Source organism: Cucumis sativus, chromosome 7 (genome assembly GCF_000004075.3).
Source record: "Cucumis sativus cultivar 9930 chromosome 7, Cucumber_9930_V3, whole genome shotgun sequence".
NCBI lineage: Eukaryota > Viridiplantae > Streptophyta > Magnoliopsida > Cucurbitales > Cucurbitaceae > Cucumis > Cucumis sativus.
This window is the reverse complement of record NC_026661.2, coordinates 4,655,861-4,670,732: the sequence shown is the minus strand read 5'-3', so window position 1 is coordinate 4,670,732 and position 14,872 is coordinate 4,655,861. Positions and strand designations below refer to the sequence as shown.

Genomic DNA, 14,872 nt, shown 5'->3' with positions numbered 1-14,872 from the left:
AATTTGCGAATATATCTGATTACAATATAGGAAAATTGCAATTGATTACAATAATAATTAAGGATACAGCAAAATTTTTAAAAAATTGCAAATATAACAAAACTATCAGTGATAGACCAATATTTGTAACATGGTCTATCGATAATAGACTTACATATATACCATTTGTTGATACTAAGAAGTCTTTTACTGTCGAGAATACTCTTTTTATTAACGTTCACATTTGGTTGACCGTAGAGCTTACTATTCACAATTCACTGTTGTTTTAAGAATTAGTTAAATTGTTGTTTTAAGAAGTTTGGAGACTATACATATAGTTTCGATCATTTGGTTTTTAGAGTGTGAGCATGGGATGATGGAAGAAAGTTTGAGAGTGAGTGATTTGGAGCATCAACTCATTCAAAATTCACTTTTAATAGTGTCTTAAGAATTAGATCTTTTTACCTAATTCAATAAGTGTATTAGTATAATGACGTTGTGATTCGGTATGATTTGATCTAATTACATGAAAAGGATTTTTGGGTGTTGTAAATCTTGCCTCAACAAAATAAGATCATAGTTTTTTACTTTCAAAATTTTTAAGATCATATCCTAGTAGTCAAAACTTTACGCGCTTTTTGGATAGTCATTAAAAATGTGTAATCACTGATTTTGATGACATGCTAAAAATCTTTTATTTTTGAAAAGCTAGCATCCAAATCTAGAAAATATTTTAATTTAGTTCTTTAAATTAAAGTAGGCATAGAAATTATAACCATATTCTTATGTTAAGAAAATCTCTCTTTTCCACCCACTTCCTTTATTCCCTACCCCCAATTATCATTATATCATCATTCCATTTATATTATATAGTGATTCCAAATACTGATCTAATTCAAAATCTGTCACTAAACATTTGCCCTCTTTTTTCTTTGGTTATTTAAACCGTATTACGGTTCAAACTTTTTTTTTTGCAGAATCAAACAAAGCAGAAATGTTGAAGCATCACCAATGTTTATGGTGGTTCCTATTACTCTTCTCCATAGGAATTATGATACCATATTTGGAAGGGGTTGTAATAAACAAGAAAAACGATCATCAAGTCATAAAAACAAAGACTTATATGACTCCATTCTTCACTTTAAAACCTGGCCATGTAGTGGAGAGATTCTTCTATAATACCAACTTTCCCGAAGGCCATATTGCTATCAAAAGTTTTGATGTTGAAGTCGTAGATGAAGAAGACAATCCCATCCCTCTCTTTGAAACTTATCTTCACCATTGGGGAATTCTAAGGTACTATTATTACTCTTATTGTTTTATTTACTGTCTATACCATTTCTCTCTCTCTTTTCTAGGCAATCGAATATTTCTTAACATAACTCATTACTGTTGATCAGGCACATCTCTTTTATGAATAACATTATTGTAATAAGATTTTCCAGAGAATAAGTTAGTCGTAATAGTTTTTGTTGTTATTATAATCTGAGTCAAGTCAAATGATCTATACGTTTTTGGTGTCTAATTAAGAGTATTTTACCTCACTAATTCAGGAAGTTTGCTTGCAATGCGGAGTATTAAATAATTTGTTTGAAATGGAGTTAGTTATGAAGTATATGAGTTTAGGTTGACTGTATTAGCAGTGATATTAGTAGTGAGTATATACATGTTTAATTGATTATTTGAGAAACATTTATATTTTTCCTGATCTAAAATAACATATTTTTGTGCAACAACAACAGGTATTACCAACACAAAGACACAAAAGATCCACACACCAACACTTCCTTCACTCAACTCCAAGAACCAAATTTCATAATAGCAGGAAACAGTGGAGTATGTCAAAAACATGCACTTCCACAATTCTTTGGGACAGGGGCAGATTCAAGAAAAACATCCTCATTTCTTCCACACCCATATGGAATAGAAGTTGGTAATGAAAAGGAAGTCCCTTTAGGGTATGAAGAGAAATGGGTTCTTAATATTCATGCCATTGATACAAGAGGTGTTGAAGATAGAATTGGATGTATTGAATGCAAACGTCATTTGTATAATGTTACAAAAGATGGGTTGGGAATGGCTTTGGAAGATGATTATGTTGGAGGTTTAAGATGTTGTTATGATCAGACCCAATGTAAAGTGAAAAAAGGGTATGATAATGAATTAGGAGATGATCAACAAAGGAACTTGTATGCTAGATATACAGCCAAGTGGGTGGATTGGGATGATGATCTTGTTATTCCTCTTAAGGTTTACATTTTTGATATCACAGATACTTGGAAGCCATTGATGGACTCAACAGGAGCTCCACAACAACATAATTGTCTTGTAAGTCAAACTACTTCCATAATTTGCTATATATATACATGTATATCATTTGATGGTTTGTGTACAGGTGGAGTATAATGTAAGAGGGACTTGCTCCACAAACAAGGTTGGTGATGAATGTAATGCTACAAAAATGGTGAGGCTATTGTCTCCAAGTAGTGGCTATATCATATATGGAATGGCTCATCTCCATGTTGGTGGTCTTGGTTCAGTGCTTTATGGACAGGTATTTTTTTCTCATTTATCTTAAAAAATGTTCTCTTCATTTCTTAGAAAATTAAAATTACACATTTTTTTAACTTTGATGGGTAAAAAATATACTTAGTTGAACTTTTAATTTTATATTTCTGAAATAACTTTTAGATATGTATTTAAAAAACATACTAACTATTGGAGAGAAAATAAGCTTAATTTTCAAAAACCAAAAACCAAAAACGAAAGGTTTACTGCACTGTTGTCATAGAAATTTGTTTAATTATAGATGCTTTTTGAAAATTCAGTTTATAGGCAAAAAAAAAAAAAAAAAAAAAAGTCTAGAAGTAAAGAAACCAAACTTATAATTTAACCAAGTTTTATTAAATTTGTGAATAATATGTATTTATGCATTTATTAGGATGGAAGAGATCTATGTTCTTCATCTCCCATATATGGAAAATGGAAGTGAAATAGGGAATGAAAAGGGGTATGTGGTTGAGATGTCAACTTGTTATCCAAAGCCAGGCTCTGTCAAAATCAACAATAAAGAAATGTTAACTCTGATATCCAAATATCATCCTTCTCAAACTCACATTGGAGTTATGGGTTTCTTTCATATTATGGTTGCACAAAAGTTACCAAACTCAATCATTCAAATGGAACCACTCAAACAACTTGCTGATGATCGTAAGAAGAAGATCATCATGTAAAATCTTTACATTATTATATTACAATTGGTGGGTCTATGAAGAAGATGACGATAATGAACTCTGTCATCTACTAATTTAGACCTATGGTTTGGTTTTGTTATAAGTCTAAGAGTACTGAACTTGAATGATACTATGGCATAAAAGTTTGTGTGTTTGTATAATGTTATAATATAAGATTGTACAATATGTTTAATATCTTCTCATAGTAAAAATGTATTTAGCATTAAGTTAAGACACATAGAAAAGAGAGTTACGTTGTTGTAGAAATACCACCAACCTTTCAAAGAAAATAATTCAAAAGTAATTTAACAAATAGCCTAAAGAAAACTAATAAAATAAAATTTCGTAGAGAAACTTTGGATATCATCAGTAGTTCTTATAGTACTCGACTTCTCTCTATATTCATTTAATATATAATTTTTACATTTTAACCACAAAAGGGTACTGACCCCAAACGATAACAAAACCTACAGATACTAACTACAGGGTGAATGGATCAGATGAGGTATAAACAATAGGAGTTTTTGACATACTCACGTTCCTTAGTTTTGTTTCTTAAAAATTTAATTTGAATAAATCAGAAATAAAATTAAGCTGAAGATAGTCTCATTTTATGGTAAAACTTATTCAAATATCGAACAAAACTGAATCTATTTGGTTTGGTGCAACTTGTGCAATATATATATATATCATCCATTAATAATAATGAATCCTTTTAGTATATGAATTAGGTGAATCCTTATGGATCCTTTACCAAAAGAAATATATATCTTCTCCTTAACTTTTTACACTAAAAGTCAACAATTTGATTATTTATGTCTTACTTTTTTTTCAATTATAATGTAATTATCTTGATGTTTAATGTTTCTATTATGACATTATTTTTAGCATTAACAATTATTATTTTGGAACTTTTAAAAAGGCTAAGTTTTTGTTAAATGGTTTTCCATCTAAGCCATAAATGATATATAATAATATAATATAATATAGATTGAAGCCAAATCCTCCATTGCCAATCAATTCAAAGCTCTTTCTATCTTTGCATCCTCCTCCTTCTTTTTCTTTCTTCTTCTGCTACTTCTACTTCCTCTTTCTTCAGAATCTCTACAGTTAGTAATTTGTTAATTCATCTAAGTATATATCTATCTATCAATGTGTTAATATATAATATAGACATGATTTTGAGTTTCATGCATGTGTTTGAGGTTATTAGAGATTAGAGGATTAATAAACTATGCATACCATTTGTTCATACTAATTAAAAGTCATTTTTTTATACCATCGAGAAATACTCTTTTTGTTGACATTCACATTTGGATTGACTGTGAGTTTATTATTCACATTTGTTTTTTTCATCGCCATGGATGAAAAGAATTAATTATATAGGCTATAACAAATTCTTGGATACAAACTATTTCAAATTGTATGCATTGCATACAAACGGTAACAAATGTAACAAATCAAAACTTTGATGTTTGTGTCAAATAATATAAATATTTGATAAGTCTTTTACATATATATTAGAAAATTGAAACAAATGAATCTATATACATATATACATAGTATATTGCAAAATATTAAATATATTTGTAACCTAAGAATTAGTAATATTTTTTGTCCTTGTATTGTAGCTGTAGTTCTTATAATTTAGTTAATGAAGAAACACTGATCTTGATGCCAGGAGATATGCATAAAACGTTACTATTCCCTAATAGAGAAACGCCCATATTGACATTTTAGTATCAAATGTTATAATCTAAGATGAAGTTGGAAAGAGTTACTTGGCCGATGAGGGCCACTGCATTGAGGAAGTCGGATCATGAAGCTTCCAACACTAAAGCCTGATCCTCCAAATGGTAAAAGAGCCATAGAATCTTCATCTTCAATGGCCATTGTCATCATGGTTAAAAACTTCAATCCTACTTCACCAAAAGCTACAATTAAAAACCCTACAAAAATATTTGAGGTCAAAATGATCATCATAATCAAAACAGAAAAATATAATTAAAAAGGATAATATTACTAACTAAATCGGTTGAAACCCTGGAGAATGAAAGCCACAAAGGAGAAGAATAAGAACAGAACAGAACGAGGAGAAGAAGATTGAAGAAGAAGCCATGAGCCAGTGGTGAATGGAATTTTCATATGAGGAATGTTGTAAAACAAAACCTCGTCATGAGGAACAAAGCAAAGGGTGAGAAACAAACGTGAAACCCTTCCCTCATGGGCTATACAAACCCAATTCGGAGAAGGGTTTATTCTTGCGCCTGCAATTCGGCGAGAGAGTCGAAGACGAAGATTGAAAGAGAAGTCGAGAGAGATGGAGACAGGGTGAACAAAAGAGTTGCAAGTACGAGTTTAGGTCCAACTCGAATAACCCGACAACCTTCCCATCTCATATTATATAAGTTAGGTTGTGTTAGTTTAAAAATATGAGTTGAGTTGAAAATTTTGGTTTTTTTTTTTTTGTTAGGTTGGATATCAGGTTGGAGATTGAATATTTATTTAATAAAAGTAAGTTTACGAGTATTTTGTAGAGTATGAAATTAAATTATTGTATGGAAAGTTAGCAGATCGTATAATAAGTAAACAATCATTTGAAGGGATATTACTTGACATTTTAAAAACGTCAAGTAAAAGTACATAGCTCTTAACGTTTTTTAAACATCAAGAAAAGTTCCATAGTGAAAAACTTTCCGAAAATTCACCTCACCTGCGTCTTTTTATAAAAAAATCTTAACGAGATAGTTGCAAATTTAGCAATTAAATTCAAATTAATTAAGTATATAACACAATTTTAAAAATTTTGCAAATATAGCAAAATTTGTCAAATTCTATCAATGATATAAGTCTATCACTGATAGACCATGTTGCAAATATTGGTCAATCACTAATATATCATATGAAGTCTATCAGTGATACAAGTCTATCAGTGATAGTTTTGCTATATTTGCAATTTTTTTAAAATGTTGCTATATCCTTAATTATTATTGCTAAAATAGTCATCAATTGCAATTTCCCTATCTAAAATGTAAAGAAAGCTTAAAATTGGTCCACTCCGTCTTTTCATACAATTTCTTAACGTTTTTTCCAAAGACCAGGGAGACCAAAAGTAAGGATGGAGAAGCTAAAAGGAATGTCTTTGTCCATATTTAAATCTATTTCCCACCTCGTAAATGAGTGCTTGAACAAAATTCTTATTGATGGAGATGTCACGTCCTCGGGACAGTTCAAAGTGAGTTGCGAGAAAGGAGAAAGGGAGACTACGAGAGAAATGGAAAAGAGATAAAAGGTAGGAAAAAGGGAGAGTGAAAGGAAAAACATACCCAACAAAAAAAATGAAATAGAAAAATAAAAAACCACCTAATAAAATTAAATTCCGTAAACACAATTTTGTGTTAGAGAACGACTAACAAAAATGAACTGAAAGACCATTTAGAACTATTCTACAAACTCGAAGGACTAGAGTGTTTAATCGAAACCAAAAATATACTTTTACTCGAATTATCATTATAGGTGACCAAAAAAGGGTTGAATCTCATCCTCAAACTAAAAGAAATCTATCACTCTCCTCTCCATGACCACAAGTTCAATGGCCCCCAAAGCAAAAAAAAATCTATCACTCTCCACCCCATGACAATGAGTCTCCATGGCCCTCCCCGTCACTCTCAACAAAATTGCTCCTTATCTTCACCAATTCGAAGGCCTCCCCTTGCACACACTTGTCCACCCCTGCTTTGTCTCCACTATTTTAATTATAGTATAGAATTTCATCTCAAAATCAACATTCGTTCATCTATCTTATATGAGGTATGAGTTTTAATTTATCTTCTTTTATTCATTTTGTGTTTTGTTTTTTTAAAATGTTATTTGTTTCTTAATTTTCTTTTTTAATTAAATATTCATCTTTTTCGTCTATGAAGTTCAATTTTGGGACACGAAGCATCCAACCGAGTTCATCAATTTTGTCTATCACGATTGGATAGTGATGTTTTACTATATTCTAATAGAAAAGTAACCTTTTTAATAGCTACATCATTTCAAACGTAATCTCTAGATTTCAAAATTATCAAAAATTATAAAAAAAATAATAACTCGTAAAATTTAAGATTCTATAAATAATAAACATTGATATCTCTACCGTTATAGAAGTTATCAATTTCTATATAATCGATAGAATCCAAAATTTTAGTAAATATTTTAATTTACTCTACTATTGTTGAAAATGTCTATTTCTTTTTATGTGCCTTAATTAATTTAAAAAGAATTAAGTGACAGTTTAGATTATAAAAGTAGATAGAGGGTTTCCATTTTTAGAATTAAAATAAAAAATAGGGTTTCTAGCGCAAATAGAAAAAAAAAATGATGATATGGTCAATGTCACTACATCTTCTAAATTACAAAGTAACAAATTTAAAAGTCGACAACACGATAATTACTGTCGGATGGTCTTTCGATAGCCCTATGATTACCGTTTAATTTTGTGTCATATACAAAAAAATTACGTGCCATGAGCCAGTTTTTTCTAAATGTTTTTGTCATTCAATTCAAAATTTGTATCGAATAATCATATTCTTATTTTTTTAAAGAAAAAATTCTATCTTTTCCACACCCACTTCCTTTATTTCCTACCCCCACAATTGTCATTATCATCATTCCATTTATAGCAAATTCAAATAATCTCATTCAAAATCTGTCACATCACTAAATATTTGTCCCTTTTTCTTCTTTGGTTATTTAAACCGTATTACGATTCAATTCTTTTTCACATAATCAAAAACAAATAGCAAAATGTTGAAGCATCACCATTGTTTTTGGTGGTTGCTACTACTCTCTTCCATAGGAATTATGATACCATATTTGGAAGGGGTTGTAATAAACAAGAAGAACGATCAGCAAGTCATAAGAACAAAGACTTATATGACTCCATTCTTCACTTTAAAACCTGGCCATGTAGTGGAGAGATTCTTCTATAATACCAACTTTCCCAAAGGTCATATTGCTATCAAAAGTTTTGATATTGAAGTCGTAGATGAAGAAGACAATCCCATCCCTCTCTTTGAAACTTATCTTCACCATTGGGGAATAACAAGGTACTATTATCGTTACAATTTATCTCTCTCTCGCTTCTCTAGGCAATCCAACATTTCTTAACATAACTCATTACAGTTGATATCAGACACATCTTCTTTATGAATAACAGTATTTTACTGACGATTATCAGGAGAATAAGTTAGTTGTAATAGTTTAGGTTGACTATATTTAGTAGTGATCGATATTAGTAGAGTGAGAAACATTTATATTATATATTCCTGATCTAAAATAACATATTTTTGTGCAACGTAACAACAGGTATTACCAACACAAAGACTCAAAAGATCCAAACATCAACACTTCCTTCACTCAACTCCACGAACCAAATTTCATAGTAGCAGGAAACAATGGAGTATGTCAAAAACATGCACTTCCACATTTCTTTGGGACAGGTGCAGAGTCAAGAAAAACATCCTCATTTCTTCCACACCCATATGGAATAGAAGTTGGTAATGAAAAGGAAGTCCCTTTAGGGTACGAAGAGAAATGGGTTCTTAATATTCATGCCATTGATACAAGAGGCGTTGAAGATAGAATTGGATGTATTGAATGTAAACGTCATTTGTATAATGTTACAAAAGATGGGTTGGGAATGGCTTTGGAAGATGATTATATTGGAGGTTTAAGATGTTGTTATGATCAAACTCAATGTAAAGTGAAAAAAGGGTATGAAAATAAGTTAGGAGATGATCAACAAAGGAATTTGTATGTTAGATATACAGTCAAGTGGGTGGATTGGGATGATGATCTTGTTATTCCTCTTAAGGTTTATATTTTTGATATCACAGACACTTGGAAGCCATTGATGGACTCAACAGGAGCTCCTCAACAACATAATTGTCTTGTAAGTCAACTATTTATCCATTTGCTATATATATACACATCATGTATATTAAATATTTGATGGTTTGTGTATAGGTGGAGTATAATGTAGGAGGGACTTGCTCCACAAACAAGGTTGGTGATGAATGTAATGCTACAAAAATGGTGAGGTTATTGTCTCCAAGTAGTGGCTATATCATATATGGAATGGCCCATCTCCATGTTGGTGGTCTTGGTTCAGTGCTTTATGGACAGGTATTTTTTTCTTGTTTATCTTAATAATTGGTCTCTTCATTCCTTATAAAATTAAATTACACATTTTTTAAACTTTGATGTGTGTAAAAAATATACGTAGTTGATCTTTTAATTTTATATTTCAATTTTGTGTCAAATAACCTTTAGATATGTACTTAAAAAATACACTAATTTAAAAAATTAGAGAAAATAAGTTTAATTTTTAAAAACAAAAAACCAGAAACAAAATGTTTACTGCACAGTGTTTGTTTAATTATAGATACTTTTTGAAGTTTTCAATCTAAAGGTAAAAAACTAAATTTATAATTTAACCGAATTATACGTGACAGAAGTTTTATTAAGTTTGTGAATTATATGTATTTATACATTTATTAGGATGGAAGAGATCTATGTTCTTCATCTCCCATATATGGAAATGGAAGTGAAATAGGGAATGAAAAGGGGTATGTGGTTGGGATGTCAACTTGTTATCCAAAGCCAGGCTCTGTCAAAATCAACAATAAAGAAATGTTAACTATGATATCCAAATATCATCCTTCTTAAACTCACATTGGAGTTATGGGTTTCTTTCATATTATGGTTGCACAAAAGTTACCAAACTCAATCATTCAAATGGAACCACTCAAACAACTTGCTGATGATCGTAAAAAGAAGATCACCATGTAAAATCTTTACATTATTATATTACAATTGGTGGGTCTATGAAGAAGATGACGATAATGAACTCTGTCATCTACTAATTTATACCTATAGTTTGACACTATGGTATAAAAGTTTGTGTGTTTGTATAATGTAATTATAATATAAGATTGTACAGTGTGTTTGAATATCTTCTCATAGTAAAAATGTATGTCAGTTGCATTAAGTTAAGATACATAGAAAAGAGAGTTGTACTAAAACAACCAAACTTTAAAAAAGAAAACAATTTAACAAATAACCTAAAAAGAAATAATAAAATAAATTTTTGTAGAGAAACTTTGAATATCAGTAGTTCCTACCATACTCGACTTCTCTATACTCATTCGATATATATTTTTTTACACTTTGGCTACAAAAGGGCGTTGATCCCAAAAGACAACCAAAACTTGTAGATATTAACTACAGGGTGAATGGATCAGATGAGGTATAAGCAATAGACATACTCACGTTCTCTAGTTTTGTTTCTTAAAAATTTAATTTGTATAAATAAAAAGTAGAACTAAGCTGAAGATAGTTTCATTTTATGATAAAACTTATTCAAATATCGAACCGAATTAATTGAATCTATTTGATTTGGTCCACCAATATTTATATATACAAAAATGCAATGCAACTTGTGCAATATATATATATATATCATCTATTAAAAATAATGAATCCTTTTAGTATATGAATTAGGTGAATCTTTCTGGATCCTTTACCAAAAGAAATATATATCTTCTCCTTAACTTTTTACACTAAAAGTTAACAATTTAATTATTTATGTTTTACTTTTTTTCAATTTTATATATATTTCTGCATTTTTGTTTCTTTGTTTTGATTTTTTTTAATTAATTGCATTCTTTATTTAAAAAAAATGGTGTTTTGAGCTGTTTTTGTTTTTTTGTCTTCCCTACAAACTTTATAATTTTAATTTATTATTAAGTTGGAAATTTTTCTATTTATTTTAGAACTATTTTTAGATAATACCAAAAAGAAGAAAAAAAAAGAGAAGAAGTCATGATAAGAACCAAACAACAAAGTGAACACCAAAATGTTTGAGAACTTTTTTAACATATAATTAATTATTAGAATAATATAATCTTGTTGTTTAATGTCTTTATTATGACATTATTTTTAGCATTAATAATAATTATATTTTGGATCTTTTAAAAAAGCTAAGTTTATGTTAAATGGTCTTCCAGCTAAGCCATCGATAAAATATAGATTGAGAAATAATCAAATCCGCCATTGCCAATCAAATCAAAAGCTCTTTCTATTATTTGCATCCGTCTTGTTCTTCTTCTTCTTCTTCCTCTCTTCTTCAAGAATCTCTACGGTTAGTAATTTCTTAATTCATCTTCTATCCATCAATATGTTAATATTGATGTAGACATGATTTTGAGTTACATATGTGTTATAGGTTAGAGGCATGATTATCCAATATTAATGAAGCATATACATATATACCATTTGTTGATACTAAGAAGTCTTTTTTTTCACTGTTGAGAATACTCTTTTTATTAACGTTCACATTTAGTCGACCGTAGAGCTTACTATTCACAATTCACTGTTGTTTTAAGAATTAGTTAAATTGTTGTTTTAAAAAGTTTGAAAACTATATATATTGTTTCGATCATTTGGTTTTTAGAGTGTGAGCATGAGATGATCGAAGAAAGTTTGAGAGTGAGTGATTTGGAGCATCAACTCATTCAAAATTCACTTTTTAATGGTGTCTTAAGAATTAGACCTTTTTACCTAATTCGTTTTTACCTAATTCAAAGTATATTAGTATAATAATGTTGTGATTCGGTATGCTTTGATCTAATTACATGAAAAGGATTTTTGGGTGTTGTAAATCTTGCCTCAACAAAATAAGATCATGGTTTTTTTACTTTCAAAATTTTCAAGATCGTACCCTAGAAGTCAAAACTTTACGCGCTTTTTTTGTTAGTCATTAAAAGTGTGTAATTAGTGATTTTGATGAGATGCTAAAAATCTCTTATATTTCAAAAGCTAGCATCCAAATCTAGAAAATATTTTAATTTAGTACTTTAAATTAAATTAGGTGAGTTTTGTCCCTTAATTAATTTAAAAAGAATTAGGTGACAATTTAGATTATAAAAATAGGCAGAGAAATTATAACCATATTCTTATGTTAAGAAAATCTCTCTTTTCCACCCACTTCCTTTATTCCCTACTCCCAATATTATCATTATATCATCATTCCATTTATATTATACAGTAATACCAACTATACTCTCACTCAAAATCTGTCACGTCACTGAATATTTGTTCATCTTTTTTTCGATTATTTAAACCGTATTACGGTTCATATTTTTTTTGCAGAATCAAACAAAGAAAAATGTTGAAGCATCACCAATGTTTTCGGTGGTTGCTACTGCTCTCTTCCATAGGAATTATGATACCATATTTGGAAGGGGTTGTAATAAACAACAAGAACGATCATCAAGTCATAAAAACAAAGACTTATATGACTCCATTCTTCACTTTAAAACCTGGCCATGTAGTGGAGAGATTCTTCTATAATACCAACTTTCCCGAAGGCCATATTGCTATCAAAAGTTTTGATGTTGAAGTCGTAGATGAAGAAGACAATCCCATCCCTCTCTTTGAAACTTATCTTCACCATTGGGGAATTCTAAGGTACTATTATTACTCTTATTGTTTTATTTACTGTCTATACCATTTCTCTCTCTCTTTTCTAGGCAATCGAATATTTCTTAACATAACTCATTACTGTTGATCAGGCACATCTCTTTTATGAATAACATTATTGTAATAAGATTTTCCAGAGAATAAGTTAGTCGTAATAGTTTTTGTTGTTATTATAATCTGAGTCAAGTCAAATGATCTATACGTTTTTGGTGTCTAATTAAGAGTATTTTACCTCACTAATTCAGGAAGTTTGCTTGCAATGCGGAGTATTAAATAATTTGTTTGAAATGGAGTTAGTTATGAAGTATACGAGTTTAGATTGACTGTATTAGCAGTGATATTAGTAGTGAGTATATACATGTTTAATTGATTATTTGAGAAACATTTATATTTTTACCGATCTAAAATAACATATTTTTGTGCAACAACAACAGGTATTACCAACGCAAAGACACAAAAGATCCACACATCAACACTTCCTTCACTCAACTCCAAGAACCAAATTTCATAATAGCAGGAAACAGTGGAGTATGTCAAAAACATGCACTTCCACAATTCTTTGGGACAGGGGCAGATTCAAGAAAAACATCCTCATTTCTTCCACACCCATATGGAATAGAAGTTGGTAATGAAAAGGAAGTCCCTTTAGGGTATGAAGAGAAATGGGTTCTTAATATTCATGCCATTGATACAAGAGGTGTTGAAGATAGAATTGGATGTATTGAATGCAAACGTCATTTGTATAATGTTACAAAAGATGGGTTGGGAATGGCTTTGGAAGATGATTATATTGGAGGTTTAAGATGTTGTTATGATCAGACCCAATGTAAAGTGAAAAAAGGGTATGATAATGAATTAGGAGATGATCAACAAAGGAACTTGTATGCTAGATATACAGTCAAGTGGGTGGATTGGGATGATGATCTTGTTATTCCTCTTAAGGTTTACATTTTTGATATCACAGATACTTGGAAGCCATTGATGGACTCAACAGGAGCTCCACAACAACATAATTGTCTTGTAAGTCAAACTACTTCCATAATTTGCTATATATATACATGTATATCATTTGATGGTTTGTGTACAGGTGGAGTATAATGTAAGAGGGACTTGCTCCACAAACAAGGTTGGTGATGAATGTAATGCTACAAAAATGGTGAGGCTATTGTCTCCAAGTAGTGGCTATATCATATATGGAATGGCTCATCTCCATGTTGGTGGTCTTGGTTCAGTGCTTTATGGACAGGTATTTTTTTCTTCACTTAATAATTGGTCTCTTCATTTCTTATAAAATTAAATTACATATTTTTTTGAAACTTTAATGTAGTTGAACTTTCAATTTCGTGTCAAATAACTTTTAAATATGTACTTAAGAAAGATACTAAGAGCATTAAGAGAAAATAAAGCTAAATTTTCAAAAATCAAAAACCAGAAACAAAATGTTTACTAAACTGTGCCATGAAAATCTGTTTAATTATAAATACTTTTTCAAGCCTCTACTTATAGGTAAAAACAATCTAAATTGAAATCTTTCTTATGTATGTATGATCGGAATTATATGTAATTGAAGTTTTCTTAAATATGTGTATAATATGTCTATCATTATGCATTTATTAGGATGGAAGAGAGTTATGTTCTTCATCTCCCATATATGGAAATGGAAGTGAAATAGGGAATGAGAAGGGTTATGTGGTTGGGATGTCAACTTGTTATCCAAAGCCAGGCTCAGTCAAACTCAACAATAAAGAAATGTTAACTCTGATATCCAAATATCATCCTTCTCAAACTCACATTGGAGTTATGGGTCTCTTTCATATTATGGTCGCACAAAAATTACCAAACTCAATCATTCAAATGGAACCACTCAAACAACTTGCTAATGATCGTAAGAAGAAGATCACCATGTAAAATCTTTATATTATTATATTCCAATTGACGGGTCTATGAATAAGATAACGATAATGAACTCTGTCATGTACTAATTTAGACCTATGGTATGGTATTGAACTTAAAACGTTTGTGTGTTTGTATAATGTTATAATATAAGATTCCACTGTGTCTGAATATCTTTTCATAGTAAAAATGTATTTCAATTGCATTAAGTTAAGTCACATAAAAAAGAGTTGTACAAA

At 30.0% G+C, this 14,872-nt stretch overlaps 3 protein-coding genes across 3 annotated transcripts; all 3 read left to right on the top strand.

The window, feature by feature from the left end:
- The first annotated feature begins 1,102 nt into the window (after positions 1-1,102).
- LOC105436100 lies at positions 1,103-3,342 on the top strand. Its single transcript, XM_011660554.2, has 4 exons — positions 1,103-1,275; positions 1,722-2,307; positions 2,375-2,533; positions 2,921-3,342. Exons 1-4 carry the CDS (start codon positions 1,103-1,105, stop codon positions 2,969-2,971), a joined length of 969 nt encoding a protein of 322 aa, XP_011658856.2. The 3' UTR covers positions 2,972-3,342.
- Positions 3,343-7,994: 4,652 nt separating this feature from the next.
- Positions 7,995-10,224, top strand: LOC105436099. The gene is made up of 4 exons (XM_011660553.2): positions 7,995-8,305; positions 8,565-9,150; positions 9,225-9,383; positions 9,759-10,224. Exons 1-4 carry the CDS (start codon positions 8,004-8,006, stop codon positions 9,924-9,926), a joined length of 1,215 nt encoding a protein of 404 aa, XP_011658855.2. The 5' UTR covers positions 7,995-8,003; the 3' UTR covers positions 9,927-10,224.
- Positions 10,225-11,273: 1,049 nt separating this feature from the next.
- On the top strand, positions 11,274-14,798 carry LOC101210001. Its single transcript, XM_011660552.2, has 5 exons — positions 11,274-11,400; positions 12,411-12,728; positions 13,175-13,760; positions 13,828-13,986; positions 14,358-14,798. Exons 2-5 carry the CDS (start codon positions 12,427-12,429, stop codon positions 14,646-14,648), a joined length of 1,338 nt encoding a protein of 445 aa, XP_011658854.2. The 5' UTR covers positions 11,274-11,400; positions 12,411-12,426; the 3' UTR covers positions 14,649-14,798.
- The last annotated feature ends 74 nt before the right edge of the window (positions 14,799-14,872 follow it).